Raw genomic sequence first — 18,509 nt, 5'->3', positions numbered from 1 at the left:
AGACCCTGCGGACCCCTCCTGCCTCACCTGCTCCCTGTGCCCACTGCACGGGTGGTTATTCCTGGGCTGTCCTGGGTTCTGGCCTGCTGTTCCCTCTGCCGGTCCTCTCACCGGTGCCTCCTTGATTCCCTGCTCACCTTTCAGATTGCAGCTGAGGCAGAAATTCCCTGGCAAGTCCCTTCTGACTCTCCAAAAAAAATCAATGCATGACTGACAAATGATAAATAGACCCTGTTTTCATATAGAACTATGAATCTTGAGAAAGGCACCATGACCACAATCGGGATATAGAACAGTTCCATCAGCATCAGATATTTATTTCCTCAGGCCCTTTAAGCCAAAGCTCCTCCAGCCACGAGACAACCATTGATCTGTTTCCCAACAGAAAGTGATATCTTAGCAGGAACATCATATAAATAAAAGTCAGAGCCTGGAGCCTTTGATGCCTAACTCCTTTCCCTTTGCACCATGCATCTGAGATTGATCCATGTGGTTCTGTCTCAGCATCCTGTTCCTTTTCACCACCGAGTAGTATTCCACCAAGCAGACAGGCCAGGTTGATCTCTCCACCAGTTGGCAGGCACTGGGGTCTGCAAACCCCCCCCCCCCCCCCCCCCCCCCCCCCGCGATCTTTGTGAAGAGACTGGTTTCCATTTCCTGTCGGTAATACCCCCTGGTTACAGGCTCCTACTGAACAGGATGCTTCTTTTCATTTACAGTTTAAATTTTACCTTCACTGTGTGATCATTAAACACCTTCCCCATCAGCTGTAAGACCCAGGACCGCTGACGGGAACAGTAGGGTATCACTAGACCCACACGGACCTGGCACAGATTGCAAGCCCAGGGACTACGCTCCCTACTCAGAAGCTCTGTTAGGACGTACATCACTTCTTTATGTCACTTTTTCCTTTTTTTAATCACAGGATGACATGATATATGCCTCAACAAGCTCAGGTCTAAGCGAAGCACCCCTCTGGCAGGACATGCGAGTTTTTGTTTTTTGAAGCCTCTATCCCACCATAGGTATGTTTGAGAAGGAAGAAAAATACGGTCCTTGTCACCATTACAACAGAACCGTTTTTATTCCCGGGAAGCTCTCGTGGAGTTGTTTTTGGGAAACTGGCTTTTTTTTTAAAGTTGCTCTGGTTAGAAATACGATCAACAGTCAGGCACACGGAGCCGCACTTTCCCGTCTGGTTTTCCCCTTTCTCATTCCACCAGAGGAAAGGCATCCGGCCAAGCGGCCAGAACGCGGGGTGTGGGGGTGTGGGGGTGTGGGGTGAAGAGGCCGCTCAGGAAGCCGTTCCTGCCCGGCCCGACCTCCCACAGCGGGGCGAGGGCCAGCAGCTGCGAAGAGCCACTGCCATCTGGAAAACAGACCACTCTCCTCGAGACCACCCTCAGGCGCCTCACCCGCAGGAAGGAAGGGAAGCCCTGGCCGTAGTAGCCCACGGCGAAGTATTCCGGCTGCGGTCTCATGGCCTTCATGATGTTCTCATAGAAGGAGGCTCTTTTTTTCTGGAAAAAAAAAAAACACAAGACATTCCCGTGGATGGTGACAGGGGCACAGCGAGCAGAACTTAAAAACCCAAAACACAAGAAACCAGCCTGTTTGCTGTGTTTTCCCACATAATGCAAGAGATAGAGAGGTCTCCATGGGCAGAAGGGGGATTCTTCTCTGGGGTCAGGGGTGTGTGTGGGGCCTTGGGGCCGCGCCCAAGGTGACAGACTGGGGTGCACTTAACCAGACACGCAGGAGAGGGTAGGGGACACTCAGGTTCAGACCCAAGAAAGCCAGAAGAGGATGCCCTGCTTCTCAATACCTGGGCCACCCTTCTCAATGGCTTACGATCGATTCTTCCCTTGTCCACAGGCGGGGGACCTGGGGGATTCTGGGGGATGACCCTAAACCCCACCCCACAGTGGGGACCTCTGTAATGGACCTGCGTGAGGGTCTGTCAGAGTCAGGTTTTTGTAGGAGGGCAACGTGTTACCTCATCTCAGGTCAATTTGGCTCAGGAAACTATTAAGTGAATCTTGGGTCTGTGATGGAAGAAGCTGGTATAGTTTTCTTTTTTACAACGTGTTCTTCACAAACCACCTCCTCAAATAAAGAACCATCCGTGACAATGGTGACCTGATATTTTTGTGACTCTTCTAAAATTTACCCTGCACAGCACTGTGCTTGCCCACCAATGGTCATCCTGAAGGCTGGTTTTTTTTTTTTTTTTTTTTTGTAAGGAATTGAACTCAGGAGTGTTTAGCCACTGAGCCACATCCCCAGCCCTTTATATTTAGAGACAGGGTCTCGCTGACTTGCTGAGGGCTTTGCTAAATTGCTGAGGCTGGCTTTGAACTCACGGTCCTCCTGCCTCCACCTCCCAAGCTGCTGAGGTTATAGGCATGTGCCCCTGTGCCTTAGCTGGCTATTTTTGTTTTGCTTTATGGTTTTTAAATAGCCGAACCGTGCCTACAGCCAGGTGTGCCACACTGGTTCAGGGAACCGTCCAAGTTGAGCGTTCCAGTGACATCTGGGAGAACGCAGGACAGAACCGGGACCTGGCAGACGCTCTTGCAGCTGAGATGTGCACAGGGGCACCCCCGGAGAAATAAACCCAGCCCAAGGGTGGGTGGTTCCCTCATTTAGCAGCGCCTCCGGGTGTGGATTACAAAATAAGCTCTTTCTGATGAACAGGATGTGTGAAAGCAGCTGGATGTCAGAGCAGAGGGGAGCCAGGAACAGGGAGGGTCCCTGAGAAACAAAGAGCAGTGGGAAGGGACCCTGGGGGGCAGGGGCAAGGCTGCACCAGGTCACCCTTCCCTGGGGCTCGGTGCTTGACCTCCCCTTGGGGTCAGCCCTACTCCCTAGTCCTGGACCCTCCAGGGAGGATAATCTGGAGAACAGACATCAAAGCCTTTGGATCACACCTTTCCTCTGATCCCTACTTTTTTCAATTTGCAAAAATATTTTCTTGAACGCCGATCTCAGCAGCCCCAACAGCCCAGACTCACCAGGAGGCTGCCGAGGCCCTCGTAGTCGAACACTTTGCTCTCGTAGGTCTCAGCCAACTCTTTGCTCAGTTTGATGGCCTTCTCCCACATCTTTGGAAAAAGGAAAGCAAGTGAGATACGGGGGACAGTGCAGCCACTGAGCCAGCCGCTAAGGTCACTGGAGAGTCATTAGTGTGGAGTGTGCAGCCAGGGGCGTTGACAACGTGTTTGGATTCAACCTTCTTTCCTGGCATCATACGTTACTTGTTATGGTTTGGATGTGAGCTGTCCCCCAAAAGCGCACAGGTGAGGCAGTGCAAGAAGGTTAGAGGAGAAATGATCGGGTTGTGAGAGTCTTAACCCAATCAGTGATTTAATCCCCTGATAGGGATTAACTGAGTGGTCACTGAAGTGATAGGGTGTGGCTGGAGGAGGTGGGAATTGGGGCTTTGGGGTACATATTTGTATCTGGAAAGTGGAGTCTCTCTGCTTCCGGATCACCATGATGTGAGCTGCTTCCCTCCGCCACCCTCTTCCACCATGAGTTCAGCCTCCCTAAAGCCCCGAGGAACAGAGCTGGCCTTCCAGGGACTAAGACCTCTGAAACCGTGAGCCCTCCAATCAACTTTTCTTCCCTAAAATTGTTCTGGTCAGATGCTTTAGTCACAGCAGCAAAAAAGGCTGACGGAAACAGTTACTAAAGGGTGTGTATCCCTTTTTCAAATAGGTGAGACCAGAATGGCTTCAGATTTTGGATATTTGAACAGACTACACTGATTCTGCATCCCTAATCCAAATGCTCTAAAATCTGTTGGTGCTCAGCAGTTGGAGATTTCAGAGTATTTTGTATTTATTTTTGTTTTTTTTGGTACTGGGGATTGAACTCAGGGGCACTCGAGCACTGAGCCACCTCCCCAGCCCTATTTTGTATTTTATTTAGAGACAGGGTCTCACTGAGTTGCTTAGCGCCTTGCCGTTGCTGAGGCTGGCTTTGAACTTGCCATCCTCCTTCCCCAGCCTCCTGAGCTGCTGGGATTATAGGCATGTCCCACTGCGCCTGCGTTTTGTATTTTTGATTAAAGATGCTCCACTTGCATATCTTGAAAGCTCTGCCAAGAGGCATCTTCTGCACTTCTCTTTGACAGAAGATGTGTCCCCATACGGGGCCCGTGCTGAGTTTAAAGGGCAAAGAACTGAAGACAATTGAAAGGAGAGAGAAGCCATTTCCACAGCCTCGGACCTGACGGCATGGAAGTGCTGCTGGAGGGGAAAGGAGGCGGGTGTGGGACTCTCATCTGCGGCATGCGTGTCTGTTGGGGGTCCTGTCTGTGTGTGCAGGGAGATTGTTTGAGAAGAGGTTAACAGTGCTGTGTTGTGGAGTCTGGCACAGTCTTTCCATGTACGGCATTAATTTCCTATTTCTACCCCAAATCACCTACTGAAGGTGAAATAGAGATTCATGCTGGTGCACATGTTCAGTGCTGGAGCGAGCACCCCAGGTTGGGCCTTCCCCTCCCCCTGGCTGCCTGGACTGTCTCCTACAGGGAGGGTATTCCACACGCAGCGTCTGGTCACTTCCTGCTTCATTCTTGCTAAGGAGGTGCCTTGCGCCATCAGTTCTGGCTGCTGGAGGAATGCATGTGCAGCCAGGGCAAAACACTGTGACCCTAAATCTTGTAAAGTCTCCATTTGCCAAATTAACCCTTCTGAAGTTTCAGGGCCTGGATCACTGAAAAGACTGCACAATGCGCCACGTGGAAAGCAGCCCAGGTCAGCTGGGTGCAGCGCAGGAAGCCAGTCAGCAGCCGTGGAGTCAGGGAGTCCTACCAAGGTCTCTCTTCTCGCCACCCAATGCTACGCACTCCCCTGCGTAGTGTCAGAACGGGAACAGCCTGCCACAGACCAACCATGTGATCAGAGGGGTGGAGGTCTGAGCCACATGTTTCTGGTGCTAACTCCAGGGAGCTGATGGGGGCTGGAGATGGAGTTCAAGCATTCAGGCAAAAACGGAGTCAGTCGTGTACGTGATAGAAAGTTCTGCACACTGAGGCAAAGGTGAGCCTCCTACTTGGTGAATACATCTTTTTTTTTTTTTTTTTTTTTTTGGTACCAGGGATTGAACCCAGGGATGCTAAACTACTGAGCCACATCTCCAGCCCTTTTTATTTTGAGACAGGGTCTTGCTGAGTTGCTTAAGGCCTCACTAAGTAGCTGAGGCTGGCTTTGAACTCACCATCTTCCTGCTTCCGCCTCCAGAGCACTGAGATTACAGGCGTGCCCCACCATGCCCAGCTACATCATTCATTTTTCAGACAGGGTCTCACCACGTTGCCTAGACTGACCTCAAACTTCTAGGGCCAAGTGATCCTCTTGCTCAGTCTCCAGAAGAGCTAGGACCACAGGCGTGCACCCCTGTGCCTGAAGGACACATGGATTTGCTGGGAAAGGTGACATGCCCTGAGTTCCTGGGGCAGGGTGGGGGGTAGAGGGAATATGGGTGGACACAGGGGCACTAGGTTTGGGACCCTTCCACACCTTACTCTTCACTTGGTTGGTTCTGATTTGTATCTTTTATAATAAAACTGTAACTGTTAACAGCACTTTCCGGAGCTCTGTTGTTATTCCAGTAAATGATCAAGAGGGACTCGGGAACCCCGACATTTCTAGCCAGTTAATCAGCACTATAGGTGGCCTGGGGACCCACAAACTCCTGGCTGGTAACAAAAGTAAGGTTCAAAAGGGGAACTGGCTCCTCCATCCTGTGTTCTCTGTGCCAAGTGGGAGCGATCAGCATTGCAAATTCATCCAAGACAGCCATTTCTCTTTGCACAGGTACAGAAACAAATAACCCAAGACTCACTTTGCCTTTGTCGAAATAGGATATGATTTCCTGGTACAGCTTCTCTTTCAGCTCTTGCTGGGTATAAACAAAGTAACTGTCCCTCTGAAGCAAATGGGGCACGCAGGGCTTGTCGGACCACTGAAAAGGAACAAAGGCCACACGAGGGGTAAATGTGACAGATTCATCTATCAAGAGATCAGTGCAACGGTTTCCAGGCCCCCCCCCCACCAAAAAAATAGGAAAATGCACACGCGCGCACAGACATGGACCCGTCCATATTGTATTTTAAATTATTTACTGAACACAAAAAATTACACACACACGTGCCCATATGCCAGCTCCCAAACAAGTGTCACACCAAATGGACAAACACTCGCGGCATTCCCAGGAAAGTAAGGAACAGAGCAGAATGGCTCACCAACGCGACGACTGCGCTGATGGCATAATTAACACAATCAGATGTAGGAAACAAGCGAGTGTAAGAGGGGCAGGAGGAGGGAAAAGCATCACCATGTGCAAACATTATGGCTGTATTCCTCACGACACAAGCCTGCCTGCTGAGAGCCCTCCACCCACGACAGGAGAAAAAGTAGTTGGATTAAAAAGAAAATCAATAATTTGAAAATAAATAATTTTGGATACAAAGGTAAAAACAATAAAGGAGATAATGGAAGAAAAGACCCAATCAAAAATAAACGCCAATAGACACAACCACCCGGAGTCAATGTCACAAACGTGAAAGGCGCCTGTGTGGGGAACTGGGACCCGCCCTCGAAGGCCACCCCAGCAGATTGCATCAAAGGGGAAGTCGTACCACCACGCTTCTGGGTGACAAAACTCGTTTCATGAACATGCAAATTCTCACTGAAGTCATTTTTAAATTTTGGGATTCCAACATTCAAATGTAAAAATAAACAGGAAGGAAGAGGAAGAAAAACTAGAAAGCAATAAAGAGTAGCTCCCAGAGGATAAACCACATTCTAAAGAATGAGTCACTAAATCTGTGGTGCTAGGACAGGAACCGGAGAGGCAGGCACTCAGCCTGTGGTGACACTGGGATCGCATGCCCAGGAGGATGTGGACTGTGCTTCATAAATGCTATCTCTACTGAGTAACTACCTGTAGGGCAAGAAAAGCTGCATCTGAACCTCCCACCCACACCAGGACCAAGAGGTGGTCATTCTGAGCAGGCCAAATGAAAAGACCAGGAGTTACAGACCTGGGGGATCTTTTCTTTCTCTTTTGCACTTTTTGTTTGTTTAGTTATGATTCTGGGGATGGAACCAGGAGTTACAGACCTGGGGGATCTTTTCTTTCTCTTTTGCACTTTTTGTTTGTTTAGTTATGATTCTGGGGATGGAACCCAGGGGCCCTTGACCACTGAAATTACATCCCTAGTCCTTTTTATTTTTTAAGTTTGAGACGGGGTCTTGCTAACTTTCTGAGGATGGCCTCAAACCTCTGATCCTCCTGCCTTAGCATCTGAGTTGCTGGGAATACAGGTGTGTGTCGGGCGCCTGGCAGACACTGTTGTTTCTTTTGGATCATCTGGTAAAATCCAGTCCACAACCCCCACCGCCTACCCGACTGTGAACAGGGAAGCTCCTTAGGAAGGGCTGCGGCAGGGAATTCCTACACTTAGTAGCTTAGAACCATTTAGGCGGATTACCTTAGTATAAAATAAAATTGAATAGTAGAAGGAAACTAATTGCTGGGGATAAGAATGGAGGCCACGAGATCTAACGGAAGGCCACTATGGCGCTCAAGTGAGAGGCGCTGGTGGCCTGGATCAGGGCAGCAGTACGGGGGACGGAGAACCGCTCACAGATGAAAGGCACGCTCTGCACAGAGGGGCCACGGGGCCTGCTCCTGGAGAAGTAGAGGGCAGTGACTGAAAGGGAGGAATGAAGGATGCCTCCGAGCAACTCAACAGACGGCCTCACCATTCAGAGATGGGGAGGAGAGGCACGGCAGGAAGGGCGCCAAGGGGCCGAGAGAGAAGGAGAGACTTCTGTCGGGGACACACTGAGTCCGACTTGTCTATCAGTCACTCAGAGACGAAGACCAAGAGAGCAGTTCTGACATGAATCCCGAGTTAGAGGAAGGTCGGGGGGACCCGGCTCTCTGGGATTCGTGACGTACAGACGCAGCTCTAACGCGCCACAATCCAACTGTGATTAGGGAGAGAGTACAAATAGGGAAGTTCTTCTATGGCACTTTATTCACGCGCAACCCACTCCTCTCCCGTTTTACAAACCTCTTTACCAGTAAATGAACTTGGGTTTTATTTCTTTGATTAGAATGCCAATTACCAGAGGCCTCCAAGTGAGGCTCTGCTTCCTAAGGATTTTCACATAACGGATAACTGACATTTTCCCACCATGGGTCTGAAAAGTAGCTATGCCCACCCAGAAGGTGTGAAAATATCTCAGATCAAGGATATCCCCTGGATAGCGTTCTCTCCTGCTAAAGCCGTGAAGTACATAGAATTTGATCCCAAGGGACGGAAGGCATGCCACCTTCATACCCCATGTAGACCAGCTCTGCTGACCCACGTACCTGCAGAAGCTCGGCATGCAAGAGAAGGGTGTAGGCAGCTTCTGTGTAGTTCTCGCAGTCTCGGTGCAAGTCTCGGAGCTTGTACAGGTATCTGGTAAGAAGGAGAGGTGGGAGGCATGCTAGTCCCCTGGGTGGTGGCCCTGCAGTGGCTTGTTCCTAAGCAGCCCGGGCCTGTGTGCCTGCTCCCCCTCCCCCATTATACAGACACTTCCCCTCTCTCAGGCACAGCCTGTTGCTCACTGTGTTGCTCCCTGCCTTGCTCCATCTCTTCCACCTTCCACTCTTCCTTTAAGGCAATGGGGCTTAAATTTTTCTTAAGGTCTTGTCCCCTTCAGGAAGCCAGCGAAAGCTATGAACTCCCTCCTCAAGAACGTGCATACAGTCCCACAGCTCAGGAGGCTGAGGCAGGAGGATTGCAAGTCCAATCCAGCCTCAGCACCTTGGCACCCTGTGTGTCACACTAAGCAACTCAGTGAGACCCTGTCTCTAACTAAGATATTAAAAAAAGGGCCGAAGATGTGACTCAGTAGTTGAGCGCCCCTGGGTTTAATCCTTGGTACAAAATATATATATATATATATATACACACACACACACACATACATACAGTTGACGCACAAGGTGATTTTATGTTCAGGTGTTCGGGGACTCCGGGGTCAGAATCCATGCCAGCCCCTGTGAGCCAGATTACGATGGCTGGAAGTCTCCTCTCCTTCCCTGAACCCTGACACGCCCCTACGCCTTGCAGTGTAATCTTTTGTGATTCTATTTAAAGAGTTCATTTTCTGTGGGCAAAGGTAGCAAGACAGCTGGCCCAGCGTTTGCTTATTGAAGGAAGGATCACAAGGCCCCGACGCAATCGCGAACGCAAGAAGTTTCCTCAGCTTACCTTATGTATATGTCCTCTCTCTTCTTTTCTTTGTAAAAATTCTACCAAAGTAAACAAACAGACAAAAAAAAAAAAAAAAAAAAAACAGGGTGACACACAGCAGTGTCAAGAGGCCGGGGAAGGGGGGAGTCTGCCCCGAAGCCTGGGCACAATCACTGCTTTCCAACAGTGTCCCCGCTTTCCAGAAAGCTCACCGCGCCCTTTCACAAACTCCCCCACGAGACCACGAAGCGACCCATTATAAAGAGAAAGCCAAGGCACTTTTTGAGGATCCTGCTTCTGAGAAATGTGAGAAAGGCTCCTCAGGGACAAGATGGCAGCGCATCCTGAGGCTACCCTGATAATCTGCTTTCTCAGGTCTTAGTTTAGAGTACGCACAGGAACACAAGGTGAACTCGACCTCGGAGGTCTGTGCTGCCAGGTACAGATGACAGGGACGAAGGCCAGGCCAAGAGCTCGGCTGCCTGAGGATTTCACTTACTAACCCTAACCCTCTTCCTGGCACCCGGTTTCAGTCTGGGTCAGATAATTCCAACAGTAAAGCCAGCACAGGTGAGGGACTCGGGGAACCAGGCTGAGGAGGGTCTGTGGGAAGAAGTGGGTGCCTATGCTGCATTTCCCATCCCTCTTTCCAAACGCATCCCCCAAGGTCTGTGGCTGCCAGTATCTCTGAGTCCGAATCTGAGCCGGCTACACCCACCAGACTTGGCAGGACACCAGCACCCTACAGGCGGCCCAGGGTGCCTCCTGCTCCCTGGCGGGTGCCTACCAGCACGTTGACGGTGCAGCTCATGCGGTTCTCCTTGCTCTCGTCGTGCATGACGATGGTTCTATAGTCCAGCAGGTTCTCCAGGAGGCTGCTGACCAGGAGGGCAAAGACCTCGCCAGAGCTGGACAGGTATTTGTGTTTCCGGCAATGTTCTAGGAGCCTAGAGGGGTAGAGTCAGAGACAAATGTCCTCATTCCACTCTTGTCACTCTAGTGTCATTTGTGAGCCCTCACCACGGTCCTAGCACTAGGTGGCAATAGGCAAGATGACCCAGGATGCTGGTGAAGGGGACGCTCACCCCCCGGGGAGCTCCATCCTGTCTTGGTGGCCTTGGTTGGGCTGTGACTGTTTACTCAGGTTCTACATTTTCTTCAGGACTTAGTTCAGCTACCCCCATCACCTAGAACCCAGCCCACAATATCCTCCGTTGAAGGTCAGTTTGTGTCTGTGGTTTTTTCCGTTGATGTTGCAGAAACGGAACCTTTGCCCACAAGGCTCTGGTATGGGGTCTAGTGACTCATGAAGGTGTCTGTGACCATCTTTCCTGTGTCTTCCTTCTTCCTAACACCTGGCACCTCATGACATCCTGGAAAGCCGTGGATTGACTCCAGCTCAGAGGAGGTGTCGCACTTAATCCTAACAAGCACGCGGCACTTCCAACAGGAGTGTTACTTTCAGACAGGAACGCAGAGCTGTAAATCAGACTAGGCAAAACTTGGAGTCTAAACCTTTCCCTTTGGGCCCAGGTAGAACAAAGTTCTGGCACTTCTTCAATTAGAAATTTAAAAGAAAATTAGGAAAAAGGGAGAAAAGGTGAGAAAATGCGTTCTAAGAATTAATCCAGACTTTAGGATTATTCTGGGCACTGCAGAGTTTGAAGTCATATTTTCCTGAGCTACTTATCCAGAGAGGACAAAGAAAACAAAATATAATCTTTACATGAAAAGACAGCGTTAGGAGTTTTTTTTTTTTTTTCCTTAATGAGTTGTTTAGTTCATCATGTGGAAATACTGTATGTTTCTATGCATGTATAACTTCTCAACTTAATTCATGAGATCAAAATTGCCTAAGTCATAAGCCAGGAGGCTTGAAGGTCAGAGAGAACTAATGGAAAGAGGAAAGAGATCACCAAGAGGGCTTATCACCACGAAGAATAAACCAAGAAAGACTTCTTGTTCCTTAAATCTAGGCTGTCTATCAATTCCATCGTACTTCTGAGTATTCAGTGTGTTGGTTGCTTAGGGAATCTTTAAAAAAAAAAAAAAGAGTTGGGAGAGCCCGTCCCCAAGCTCAGCCTCATCCACAAAACTCTCATCACCCAGGGAGAACCCAAAGGGCCTAGAGGAGAACCTAGGAGGTGGCACTGCCGGTCAATGTTAGGAAGTAAAGAGGACAGGACCAATCAAGTCAGGGTGGCCCAGCCCTGAACGGTGGGAGGATCTGTAAGTAATAACAACAACAACAGAGCAAGCAGCCAGCGCTTTAAATAGATGCTATGCTGGGCACTGTCTGACCTACAATAGATGCTATGCTGGGCACTGTCTCAATTATGTCTCATTTAATCCTAACAACAATACTTAAAAAAAATACTGTTTTTGTACATAGAAAAAGGAGGTGTTGGTTGGTTTGATTACTGGGCCCAAAGTTGAACTCCTAGTATGTAGTGAAAATAGGATTTGAGGCTTATTCTCTCAGTGAGACCCTGTCTCTGAATAAAATACAAAATAGGGCTGGGGATGTGGCCCACTTTGGTGGGGTTTTAACCACATGTACACTCTTTTTCTTCTTCTTCTTCTTTTTTTAATTTTCTGGTACTGAGAATTAAACCCAAGGAGCACTCAACCTCTGAGCCACATCCCCAGCCACTGGGATTACAGGCATGTGCCACGGTGCCCGGCTTGTTTTTTAGAGTCAGGGTCTCCCTAAGTGGCTTAGGGCCTAGCTAAGTTGCTGAAGCTGGCCTTGAACTTGTGATCCTCCTGCCTCAGCCTCCCTGGCTGCTGGGATTTCAGCTATATGTTACTGCACCCGGCCTTTTTAATATTCTTTATAAAGGAGAAAGAATAAAGAAAGTAAGAGGTGACATGAGTGCGGAGGTGCATTCTGATGAAGGAATGGATGTGCTGAGTGAGACAGAGGATGGGGCAGTGGAAAGACCAAGCTGGCTGCAGTTATAATTGCTTTATTCTTTTTTTTTTGGGGGGGGGGTGAGGTAACTGAGCATTTGGGGATGTTCCAGGGGCACTTAACCACTGAGCCACATCCTCAGTTTTTTTTTTCTTTTTTTTGAGACAGGGTCTTGGTAAGTTACTTAGGGCCTTGACTAGTTGCTGAGGCTGGCCTTGAATTTCAATCCTCCTGCCTCAGCCTCCCGAGTCGCTGGGATTACGGGTATGGGACACCAGGCGAGGCAACTGCTTTGTTCCTAAAGGTCACTTGTGGGGCATGAGGTATCAAGTGGACCTTGAAATGTTTTTCCTTTAACTGATTGTTTTGAAGCCATAATTAGAGGTGCTAACATTTCTGCTGAGGTTCAGAAATACAAACTCTGGCAAAGAGCCACAGCTGCGTGCATCTCCTCCTCTCTCCCATCTGCTCTGTTCTCCAGCTTGAGGCTGGTCAGGGCAACACAGGCATAGACTCGAGGGAGATGGACAGTGTCACCGGTGGGTGCCATCCAATCTGTCAACTCACCAAGGACCACTGGGGGGGTGTGACCCAGAGATTCTGAGACTGCTTGCCTGCATTGCATGCCGCAGAGACCCTGCCCTTCCCCGCTGTCAAATGGTGCCACCAACCTGAGGTCCTGTCTCGGAGATACTCACAGTTTCTCCAATAGAATCTTGTATTGCTCATCTCCTCGGCCACCTTCTACCTCTTGATCCAGCTTGGTGATCAACTCATTCTCAAACTGCAAGCAGAGTTGGAATTCACAGCAAAAGGTTACATCCTTCGGAGAGACCTTGTGAGATACCTGGCTCACCTTCCTAGATCTGGCCCAACCCTTTTACTGAACTGTGGATTGCTTACGACGTGGACAGGAGAGGATCCTATTCCAGCCCTTCATGAACACTGCACCAGGGAAGTCCAATACTACTTTGTCCATTGCTTTACCCTTGCCCTCCCCCCCCTCCAAAATCTGAAATGCTATTTTCTGTTACAACTATGCATCTAAAAAAGCATTATGATTCTAATTTTCTTTTTTGTTTCTTATCTTTTTTTTTTAATTTGGTTTTTGGTACTGGGGACTGAACTCAGGGGCACTCGACCATGGAGCCACATCCCCAGCCCTATTTTGTATTTTATTCAGAGACAGGGTCTCACTAAGTTGCTCAGAACCTCACCATTGCTGAGGCTGGCTTTGAACTCACAATCCTCCTGCCTCAGCCTTCCAAGCCACTGAGATTTCAGGCCGGGCTATGAGTCTTGCTAATGGGACTGCTTTTGCTGAGCTCTGTAGATGTAAAAATCTCCTTTTCAAGTTAATACACTGTAGAAAAGGAAATTGAGGTGTAGACTATACACCGGCAACCTCAAGTTCTCACAGCCACAGATAACAGAGCAAGGCTGGGTCTCCTGCCTCTCCCCTCAGCTGTTCCACGATGGGCAGGACAGGCAGGTTGTGTCCTCTGCATTATTCTCAGTTACACTGCAATAGACAGGTCTGAAATGCAGGAAGTCAAGTTTTCATTCCCCAGAGGCAGAGTGCTTTAGGATAGGAGGAGAGGCAGGCTGCTCTAGGATAGGAGGAGAGACAGACTGCTCTAGGACAGGAGGAGAGGCGGGCCGCTCTAGGACAGGAGGAGAGGCAGGCTGCTCTAGGACAGGAGGAGAGACAGGCCGCTCTAGGATAGGAGGAGAGGCAGGCTGCTCTAGGACAGGAGGAGAGACAGGCTGCTCTAGGACAGGAGGAGAGGTGGGCAGCTCTAGGACAGGAGGAGAGGCAGGCTGCTCTAGGACAGGAGGAGAGGCGGGCCGCTCTAGGACAGGAGGAGAGGTGGGCAGCTCTAGGATAGGAGGAGAGACAGGCCGCTCTAGGATAGGAGGAGAGACAGGCCGCTCTAGGACAGGAGGAGAGGTGGGCAGCTCTAGGACAGGAGGAGAGGCGGGCAGCTCTAGGACAGGAGGAGAGGTGGGCCGCTCTAGGACAGGAGGAGAGGCGGGCAGCTCTAGGACAGGAGGAGAGGCGGGCCGCTCTAGGATAGGCAGGAGTCAAGAGAGCCCTTCTCGGCTCTGGGCTGGAATGTTGGATTACATCTCCAATTACTTGACACAATGAAATGTAAAAGGAATTTTTAGATCAACGCTGATTTGTATTACTCAGGCTATGGCTTTTCCATATAGAAAGAAAATAAGTAAGAGCTGATTTTAGGTGCATTAGTAAAATTACAGTCTACCACTCCTTACCATATGGAAATTGCCATTTCCACTGAAATTGAACTCACACTGCATCATATCAAAGAAAATGGGGATGGTGGCTTTTCGCAGCTCCACTTCGGGGGTCAGGGTGACTTCCAGAATGGGACCCACCATAGATGGGATGAATTTGATTTTGTGGGGACCTGAAATGAAGGTAAATGAGGATATTAAACAATCACTTTGCTATTAAGTCAAGCATTATAATCTTCCTCTACAGGGCCCATAAGAAAAGAAAGAGTGCATGTGGGTAAAGCACCTGGGTGCAGAAGTGAGGGATGAAATACTTATAAACTGTGGATGCCATAGGAACAGAGGGCTCATGTCCCAGCTGAGGTGAGGGTGTGAAAGCCACAGGTGAGCTTTCACCTCCAGGCACACAGTACATCTCAGGACCATTTGAATTGAGATAGGAGTCCACTTGGGTGCTTATCACAATGGAACTGTGCTGGGGCCCGTTCAAGGTCAGACACTCACCCAGGTTATACCACATGTCCCGGATTCTAAAGCCGATTTCCTTTCTCATGTCCCCATATCTAGGAAGAAGATCACAAACGGAGAGGAGGAGTTGCAGGAGAAACGTGTTGCATGCAAGAAAGTCACTCCTGAGTCTCTAGGGGGCACTGGATCAAGGACCCCTCAGACTCCACAATCTGCAGGTGCTCAGGCTCCTTATATGGAAGAGCACAGTATTTGCATACAACTACACACATCCTCCTGCATACTTCAAAGTGTCTCCATATTACTAGTAAGATCTCATACCATGTAAATGCTGTGCAAATACTGGTTATAGTGGATGGCTTGGGGAATGAAGACAAGAAATACATGTTCAATACAGGTGTAATTTTCCCCCCAAATATTCTTGATCCCTTTGTTGGGGGATGCAGAACTCACAGACACAGAGGACTATGTGTTTAATGGTGAGGGGAATAAAATCAGCCTGTGCTCCTTTGGGTCACACATGAGACATTGACACATGAGAGGAGGGCAGTACCGAAATAAGCCTCAAAAGAGAAGTGAACCCATGGAGGACAGAGGACTTATGACCAGAAGGAACCAAATGTAAGTGCTGAAAAATAACTAAGAAGGTGAGATAAGCCGGGCACAGGGGCGCATGCCTGTAATGCCAGAGGTTCAGGAGGCTGAGGCAGGAAGGTTGTGAGTTCAAAGCCAGCCTCAGCAAAAGCAAGGTGCTAAGCAGCTCAGTGAGACCCTGTCTCTAAATAAAATACAAAAAAGGGCTGGAGAGGTGGCTCAGTGGTGGAGTGTCCCTGAGTTCAATCCCCGGTACCACCCCCCACACACAAAAAAGGGTGGGGGGTGTGGCTCAGTGGTTAAGCACCTCTGGGTTCAATCCCTGGTACAAAAAAAAAAAAGTGAGATGAACAAACTGATTTCAGGGGAAAGAATGATAAACACTCAACATAAACTAATAAAGAGGAAGAGGACTGAGGGTTGGCTTCCACAGGCACGTGACGGGGGCTTGCCAACGGGCTGAGGTACATACTCATACTGAGGGGTAATGTACACCTGTATTAGCATGTTCTTCAAAGTTCTCACCCTGGGAAGCGGCATTCTCAGGGCAATAGAGCCCAGGAAGGGGGAAAACCTGTACTTGGGGGAAAAAACCCAGAGCTTACTGCTTTTATACAGATGGTGCAGATACTCATACAGCTCACCAGCAGACACTGAGGAGGAGCAGGGAAACACTGGTCTAGGCAGTGACTCTGGGATGACTAGGTGATTCTTGGATGAAGGCCAAGCCCATGCTCCTGGACATCTTTGAAGAATTCTTACGCCTGAGGCTGCCCCACCCCACCTACCACATCAGAGGCTGGGGGCTGGAAACTCGGAAATGGGGTAGGTCGTGATATTTCCTGGGAACACTCAGGCTCACAAACCATCCTGTGGTCACTGCTCTAGACTATTTTAGTGACGCTTTGATTGCCCCAACATTTTTTATTCATATTCTTCCTTTGTAAATGCCTTCCTAAGCCCGCAGATTTTCTTCCCTTTTTCAGTGGTGCATTGTAATAATGAAACATAGGAATGGAACTCACTGCAATACATATTGGTACATCATATAAATTTGGTCATTCGGATGCCTAGTAAGAAGCCACTATTTTTTTTTAAAAAATCACATTTAAAAAAAATGTTACTATTCCATCTAACAAAATGCTTGATCTTATTTTATTATTAAAGTTTTATTATTAAATCTATGTCATCGAGATTTGGGATTTAACAGACAGAAGTACCACTATTCCTATTGTTTAATACTTCTGCTGATCCTACTTTAAGAAAGCTTGAAACAAATCCTCACATTTCTATAACTTTAATATAATTGGTTTTATTCCCCAAATTTTATCTTTGCCCTTATACACACATGTTTTTACATGGTTTCTATTCACTGTCATATTTTTTTTTTTACCAGAACCAGAATCATTAATCCTAAGTAGCCTTTTTTTTTTCTTATCAGACTTGCAATCAAGTAACTTCACTTACACTCACTGAACCCAAATCAAATCCATCCCTTAAAGAAGTTACATTGTTACTTAAGACATTCTAAAACAAGTGATCAAGGGATGGAGGCAATAAGTGTTTCCCCTTGGGGAAATCTACAAAACAGGTCATATTGTAATCTTTTTCTTTCTTCTTGGTGTGTGTGTGTGTGTGTGTGTGTACGTGTATGTGCACGAGCTAGGGAAGGAACCTAGGGGTGTTCTACCACTAAGTTGCACCCCCAGCTGTTTTTATTTTTTAATTTGAGAGAGCGTCTTGCTAAGTTGCCCAGGCTGGCCTTAAAGTTGTGATCCTCCCGCCTCAGCTCCTGAGTCACTGTGATTACAGGCATGAGTCACCACATCCGTCTTTTATTTTTGTATATTAAAGCACAGTCCTGTTGGATATGGTGGCACATGTCTGTAATCCCAGCAGCTTGGGAGCTGAGACAGGAGGATCACAAGTTTGAGGTCAATCTCAGCAAGTAAGTGAGAGCCTGTCTCAAATATTAAAAAATTTAAAAAGAAAGGGCTGGGGATGTGGCTCAGAGGTAGAAAGCCCTTGGGTTCCATCCTCAGTACCACCCAAAACAAAAGCAACCACCAAAACACAGTCACTGCCAACCTCAGTTGTTTTAGGAAGGAAACAGAAATATAAAAATGTTAAGTAATTTGCCTAAAACCCTGGATACTCCAACTAGGGGAAATGGATATAAAATTTCAAATTTAAATAAAAAATTCCTCAAGTCACTCTTATACACTGCTTTGCCTTTCCAGAATCTAAATTAACTCGAAACAGACCAGAGATGAAGACAGTGAAACCTGTCCCTAAATCTCCCACATTCCTGGACCTGAGTCCATTCTGAATTCCAAGCCAGAAATCTGGAATTTCAGGCTGTTGGCTTCTTGGCTTTTCTGCCGAAGTGACAGTAGGTGACTGCGCCAAAGGGATTCCCTTGTGAAGTGGAAGGAGGCACTGCACCTGCAATTCAGATGAGCTGCCAGCAGATGGCAGCTATTCCGGGGCCCAGGAGGACAGAGGGCACCTTTCCAGGTAGATGACTGATGGGAATGTGAGAAAAGAAAATGTGACCTGAGGGAATCTGAGTTATCAAGTGACTAAGAACTACCTCACCATCACTACCCTTAGCGACTACTACGGGTAGTCACTGAACACTGTATTCCTGCGGCACCCAAAGTACAGCTCCGAAAGTGCACAGAAGGATCCTTTCCCTTCATCGCCAACTTTACAGGGACACTTACTTTTTTACAATTTTGTTGCGCTTGGCTTGTGAGAAGGTTTCCAGCTGAAGGGACTCATGGGTGAGAAACGCTACCGCCAAATGGAAGTAATTGTTCCAGAGCTGTTCAACATTATGTGAGCACAAAGAAACGGAAAATAACATTAGTGTGGGTCATACTAAAACAGACACGTGGCAGAAAGTCAGTAACCAGGGACTCATGAAAAGGTAAAATCCACAGGACTTTTAGTTCTCTCTTGGGTTTCAGTCCATAGTAAAAATATATATATATTTTTTAAAGA

At 48.3% G+C, this 18,509-nt stretch overlaps 1 protein-coding gene across 2 annotated transcripts in view; it reads right to left on the bottom strand.

The window, feature by feature from the left end:
* DOCK5 (dedicator of cytokinesis 5) overlaps positions 1–18,509 on the bottom strand; it is a 188,358-nt gene that overhangs the window by 26,300 nt on the left and 143,549 nt on the right. For both annotated transcript variants that reach the window (XR_014019101.1, XM_081269061.1), the window contains exons 31-40: positions 18,230–18,330; positions 14,946–15,004; positions 14,460–14,614; positions 12,878–12,963; positions 10,053–10,212; positions 9,284–9,324; positions 8,395–8,485; positions 5,854–5,973; positions 3,015–3,104; positions 1,416–1,520 (exon numbers count right to left, since the gene is read on the bottom strand). Coding sequence is in view for 1 of the 2 variants with exons in the window: in XM_081269061.1 (XP_081125187.1) it covers positions 1,416–1,520; positions 3,015–3,104; positions 5,854–5,973; positions 8,395–8,485; positions 9,284–9,324; positions 10,053–10,212; positions 12,878–12,963; positions 14,460–14,614; positions 14,946–15,004; positions 18,230–18,330 (1,008 nt within the window). In the remaining variant the exon portion in view is untranslated. The remainder of the gene's footprint in view (positions 1–1,415; positions 1,521–3,014; positions 3,105–5,853; positions 5,974–8,394; positions 8,486–9,283; positions 9,325–10,052; positions 10,213–12,877; positions 12,964–14,459; positions 14,615–14,945; positions 15,005–18,229; positions 18,331–18,509) is intronic.

The sequence above is a fragment of the Spermophilus citellus genome, assembly GCF_964194105.1.
Source record: "Spermophilus citellus genome assembly, chromosome: 16".
In the NCBI taxonomy this organism is placed as follows: Eukaryota; Metazoa; Chordata; class Mammalia; order Rodentia; family Sciuridae; genus Spermophilus; species Spermophilus citellus.
This window is presented reverse-complemented; position numbering and strand designations above follow the sequence as displayed.